This window comes from Erigeron canadensis, chromosome 4, assembly GCF_010389155.1.
Source record: "Erigeron canadensis isolate Cc75 chromosome 4, C_canadensis_v1, whole genome shotgun sequence".
NCBI classification, from domain to species: domain Eukaryota; kingdom Viridiplantae; phylum Streptophyta; class Magnoliopsida; order Asterales; family Asteraceae; genus Erigeron; species Erigeron canadensis.
Window position 1 is genome coordinate 12,279,471 of NC_057764.1, and position 6,092 is coordinate 12,285,562.

Consider the following 6,092-nt stretch of genomic DNA (forward strand, 5'->3'; position numbering starts at 1 on the left):
CGTGAAGTTGAATACTTTGATTAAGTATTGGTGATCTGTGTTAGTGATTGTACTAGTTGCCGAAGTATAAGCTCGGTACTTAGTTAAAATTGACATTGATCAAAATACTTACTTTAAATACCGAGATATTTGCTCGGCATCCTTCACAAGTCTACTTGTGTCAAGAACATCTTGTTCTATTTGCTGAAGTCTGAGCTCGGCATTCTTCAGAAATCCAGTTTCAAAATCTTCAAATTTTTTTTTAGTCTTCAAATTTTTACTATGGCTGCAAGAGATGCTTTGGCTCTAGGTTCAGATGGAAGACCTCCTGTGTTGTTCCGAGGATGTTACCCTCTATGGAAGAAAAGATTTATGAACTGGATTGATCGACAAAAGAATGCAAAGAATATCAGAAAGTCTTTGAATGATGGTCCTGAAATTCCCAAAAACCCTGTGAACAATGAACCACTTCCAGAAGAAAGCTGGAATGCTGAGCAGAAAAATCGTGTTGAAGTTGATCAAATGTCCATTGCTTATCTCTATCAAGCACTTCCAGATGATATATATTGCAATGTGGACTCATATGAAACTGGAATAGATATTTGGGATGAAGTTGAAAAACAAATGGAAGGTTCTGATGTTTCCAACACCATATGATTGTCAATTGTTCTGAACATGTATGAGACATTTAAACAACAAAAAGAACCTCTCAATGATGTCTACATCAGATTTTGCAATATCATCAATGAACTGAGGAAAAATGATGCCAAAAGGACAAACATGAAGTTGAACATCAAGTTCATCATGAATCTTGAAGAAGTGTGGCAAGTCTATGGGACTCAGCTGAACCAACAAGCAGACTTTGGAAACTTGATGATTCACACTTTGTTTGAGAAACTAACATTGAACACCGATCAAGTTCTAAAGACTCAAAAAATGAAAGAGGAAACTGTTCATTCTGATCCACTGGCTCTTGTTGTTGAAAAGAAGTCTTCTAGTGGTTCAAGGAAAAGCAGAATTGAACTTGAAACTGATTCGGAGGTGAGTGATGTAAGTGATCCTGAACTAGATGAAAAGGATATTGAGATGTATAAAGAGTTAGCTTACTTCACCAAAGCTTTCAAGAAGAAGTTCTTCAAAAAGAAGCCTACCAACAATAAGCTTCGGTCTTCCTCAGTTTCATCATATGCCAAGAATTCAAGTGTTCCTAAGTTTGAGACTTACAAGGAACCAGTTGGAGAAAAGAAGTTTGAGAGTGAGAAAAAGTTTGAAAGGAAAGTCTTGGAGAAGAAGAATGGGGAGAGAAAATGCTATAATTGTGGAATTCCTGGTCATATTGCCACAGAGTATACCAAACCTCGAAAGAAGAATTCAGAGTACTATCACTACAAGCTTATGTTGGCAAAGCAAGAAGAAAGTGGAATTGCCCTTCTAGTTGAAGATGACAAATGGCTTGATCTCACTGATGATGAGACTGATGAACTGGCAGCAAATGTGTGCTTCATGACGAAGATCAAGAAGTCAAAGGAACTCGATGATGAAGCTGCAGATTATACTGAAGAGGATGATGAGGTAATCACAATTCCCAAGAAACTTTTAGGTTTTTACATGGATAAAAGTGAAGCAGCTATTGAAGAAGGTAAAAAGAAAAATAAAGAGATTTCAAAATTAAACAATGATTTGAAAGAAAAAAACTAAATTTTACTCAATTTTCAAGTTAAGTTTGATCTTCTTCAAAAAGAATTTGACAATTTGAAATCTGAAAAAGCTGCAGTCACTTTTACTCCAAATTCCAAGCTTCATCTTGAGAAACAAGAACATGAAACCAAAGTTCTTGAATTAAACAAGATCATGACACAATTGGAAGTCGAGAAGACAAATGAGATGCTTCGGGCAAATGCTTTGGCAGAGGACATAGAGTCTTTAAATATCAAATTGAATGAGTCTACCCCTGGGTTGAAAGAATTGGAAGATCAAATTTTTAACCTAAAATATGATTGCTGTATAAAAGATTTTCTTTACCAACAACTTGAAAAGACAAATGAAGAACTCAAAACTGAAATAGATTTTTATCAAGAAAAGCTGTACAAGATAAATCAAACTTATCAACAAATCTATTTGAATAGGCCAAGAAATTCAAAAACTCAATTCAACTCAGGGTTAGGATATGTCAATCCAGAACATTTTCTCAAAGCACAAGAAGAGGTTCCTTTACTATATAAAGAATGTCATACGAAAAGTGGGATGACTGATCAATTTGTGAGACCAAGTCATGGTGATGTCGAGGAAGGTGATTTTCTAAAAAAGGGTGCAAATGTTTACTTCAATTATGAATTAATTGATGAGTCATTTGATTTTTTAAATCGCCTTGTGTGTCAAAGCAATAAAGATAATCATGAGGTAGAGGTTCCTGAAATACTTGAGTGTTTTAAGGAAAAACCTTTGGATGATTCAACTTCATTTCCAAAACCTGAAATTGCCAGACCTTATATACCACAAAGTGTTTTGGAAAAAGAAATTGATGATTTGAAAATGTCTGTTGATGAAAAACATGCACTCATAGAAAATCTAAAGGCTCAAAATCACTGTGATAACAAAAGAAACCCATCCAAGACAAATACTTCAATTTGTGACCAACCGGGGTGTTCTGTATGTGAAATCATGAATGAACCTGAGCAAACCAATTCTGAAAACACTAAAACTTCAAATCAGTCTACTTGTTCTATGTGTGAAATTTTGAATGCATCTGTTCAATTTGATCTTGAAGTTGTGAATGTTTCTTTTCAACTTGACTATGCTCAAGATGAATGTGATGATGTTTCTGTTGATCCAACTGATATTTATTTTGATACATCAATTCCTTACTTTAATGAATTTAATGATGTGATCAAAAAGTTTGAAAAGGAAAAGGATCAACGAATAAAAGTGGTTGAGGAACTAAATAAATTTAAAGTGGAACTAACTTTGACAACATTGAAACTTCAATCATTTTTGGACAAAGAGAAAGCATCACAATCATTTAAGCAAAATTCAAGTCTGACAAAGTTGACTGAATTGAGTGTGAAATTGGAAACAGAATCTCAGCAATTCAATGATTTTATGAATGAGAATCATAAATTTACTCCTGACTTTGAATAAAAGGTAAACAAACCTGCTTTTGCTGAGATAAAGAATCCAAAATCATACTCTTCAGCAAATACCCAACAAGGTAAGAAGACAAAACCAAAAGTAACAAAAGTTTTTCAAGTTGTCAAGACCACTGGTGACTCAAAACCAACTAAAGTCAAAACTGAAACTAAGTCACCAAGAGATGTGAAACCTCACAAGTGTTCAAAGAAAGTGCAGAATGAATTATTAGGCCACACACAACCAACGACTCAGACAACATCTAGTGTTCCTAGGATGCCTCTGATGACCTCTAAGTCCACTTTGAAGATAGTTAGAGACACAACCTCAGGGATTACTAAATATAAAGTTCAGTATGGTTGGTTGTCACCTAATAATACTAAGAAAAGTCAAGTGAGTAGTGAAACCATCAAGAAGAATTCTGGCAAGAACTCAAAGAAAAACTTGTTTTCTAATTTAAAGAATGTTTATGTTTCAGGTGACGTGTGCTTAACTAGTAGCAGTAAATGGATTCCAAAAGATAGATTTTTACATGCTTCTAGAAAAATCAAGCTTGATGGCATTTCAACTCAAATCAAACAAGTTTGGATTGTCCGTAGATTAAATTCATTAGATAGGGCTAACACATCTAGAACAACTCTCGCTTGTATCAAAACTTGTTTTTAAACTCTGTTTGTTTCTGTAATTCGAATGTCAAAATTTGAACAATTATGTGTGTTTACTTGTTATCTTTGAATAATTTCATGTTTGTGTGCTCTTGTTTGTGTTGTATATGTACATGTGTATTTGCATTTTATCTCTCTTACCCGAAAGGACCCAGTATATGTGGGGATCTTAACATCATAACTTGTTTCTGCAGGAATATCTGATTTGTGTATGGTATGTTGACTCGGGATGTTCTCGTCACATGACTGGAAATAAGTCAATACTCACCAATTTTGTTGAGAAATTTATGGGAACAGTCATATTTGGAAATGATCATATTGCCCCTATTCTTAGTTATGGGGACATTGTCAAGAATGGAATTACTATCAAGAGAGTTTCCTATGTTGAAGGATTAGGTCACAATCTTTTTAGTGTTGGACAATTCTGTGACAATGATCTTCAAGTGTTTTTCAAAAGATACGAATGCAAAGTTCAAACCGCAGACGGGGTAGATATTCTCACTGGAATAAGGGACAATAATTTGTTCACCATTGATCTGAATAATGTTCTAAATCTAGATTCTGACATTTGCCTTCTCTCAATAGCCTCTGCAGAAAATTCATGGTTATGGCATCGTCGTTTGTCTCATCTTAACTTTCAAACTATCAATGCTTTAGTGGACAAACAGCTTGTTGAAGGTCTTCCTGATTACAAGTACGAATGCGAACATGTTTGTCCAGCTTGTGCTATTGGCAAGATGAAGAAGGCATCTCACAAACCAAAGAATTATCTGAGTACCGAAGGTTCTTTGCATCTTTTGCATATGGATTTATGTGGACCAATGAAAGTTAAAAGCATTCATGGAAAAAGATACATTCTTGTCATTGTTGATGATTTTTCTCGTTACACTTGGGTTTTGTTTCTTCATGTTAAAAGTGATGCTCCAAAGGAAATCATTGATTTCATCAAACAAACCCCAGTCAATCTTCAATCTTCAGTTCGAATTGTTCGTTCTGACAATGGCACAGAATTCAAGAATGCAACAATTGATTCTTTCTTTAAATCGCTAGGCATTACTCATCAAATTTCTGCCACAAGAACACCTCAACAAAATGGAGTAGTTGAACATCAAAATCGCACTCTTGTTGAAGCAGCTAGAACAATGCTTGCCTATTTAAAGCTGCCTCCAAATCTTTGGGTTGAAGCTGTAGCTACTGCTTGTTTTACTCAGAATAGGTCCATTATCAACAAGAGATTTGACAAAACTCCATATGAGGTGATCAATAAAAGGAAACTCAATGTGAACTTCTTACACATTTTTGGATGTGTTTGCTATGTTCTCAATGATAAAGACAATTTGGGTAAATTTGAACCAAAAGGTGATGAGGCATATTTTATTGGTTACTCAAGAGAATCGATTGCATATCGTGTGTACAATCGCTAGACGAAGAAGATAGTTGAGAGTATGAATGTTCGATTTGATGAATTCTCGGGAATGGTTCTTGAACAAAATAGTTCAAGACCCGAACTTAATCGACCACAAGCTTCCGCAACAATAACTGCTTCCAATGTCAAATCTCAATTCAGTACTCTAACCACAGAGGATTTGGATATTTTGTTTGAAGAATTTTACCATGATCATCCAAGAATGTCTGAAGCCGGTTTAGATACAAATACCCTTTCCAGTACCATGAATACTTCTTCAGCACCAAATGGAGACAATGAGTCATCATCATCACTCAATTCAGATATATCTTCTCCATCATCTCAATCTCATCTTCATATTACCACTTCTGAGTTACAAGGTCCACATACTCATATTTCTCAAGTGACAAATCCTGCTACTAATCCTGAAGCTTATAACACTGAAGACTTTGTTGAACCACTGGCAACTTCATTTGAGCAAGTAACTGCACAACATACTTCGACGTTCATTGATTCTGAAGAATTAAATGATCCACAAGAACCTCTTCCTCATTCAACCAAATGGACTAGATCTCATCCGATTTCTCAGATAATTGGCAATCCAGACTCAGGAATACAGACAAGATCTGCATCTGTGAATGAATGTCTGTTTGTGAATTTCCTGAGTATAGTTGAGCCAAAAACAGTGAATAAAGCACTCGATAGTCCAGATTGGGTGAAAGCTATGCAGGAAGAACTCAATCAATTTGAAAGGCTTTGTTAGAAATATTAATGTGGTGTTTAATTGTAAATTTGTTTTATGAAAGGGGTATTAATGTTAATTAGATGATTTGTATAAATACCCCTCCATAAGTCATTTATGACTAACCTTGTAATAAGCCTTGATACATAATTTTCATACAAACTTCTCTCTAACT

The 6,092-nt window shown here is 34.9% G+C and overlaps 1 protein-coding gene across 1 annotated transcript; it reads left to right on the forward strand.

The window, feature by feature from the left end:
* The first annotated feature begins 759 nt into the window (after positions 1 to 759).
* On the forward strand, positions 760 to 5,194 carry LOC122596979. The gene is made up of 5 exons (XM_043769620.1): positions 760 to 1,618; positions 1,721 to 1,981; positions 2,138 to 2,802; positions 3,965 to 4,166; positions 4,356 to 5,194. The coding sequence occupies exons 1-5, from the start codon at positions 760 to 762 to the stop codon at positions 5,192 to 5,194; spliced, it is 2,826 nt and encodes a 941-aa protein (XP_043625555.1).
* Positions 5,195 to 6,092: the final 898 nt, after the last annotated feature.

Excerpts from the sequence above, each read along its gene's own strand:
- LOC122596979 (XM_043769620.1), top strand. The coding sequence starts at position 760 with ATGAAGTTGAACATCAAGTTCATCATGAATCTTGAAGAAGTGTGGCAA. Across the intron at positions 1,619-1,720 it reads TGAAGCAGCTATTGAAGAAG|AATTTGACAATTTGAAATCT; the intron begins GTAAAAAGAAAA and ends TTCTTCAAAAAG. Across the intron at positions 1,982-2,137 it reads TAACCTAAAATATGATTGCT|GGTTAGGATATGTCAATCCA; the intron begins GTATAAAAGATT and ends AATTCAACTCAG.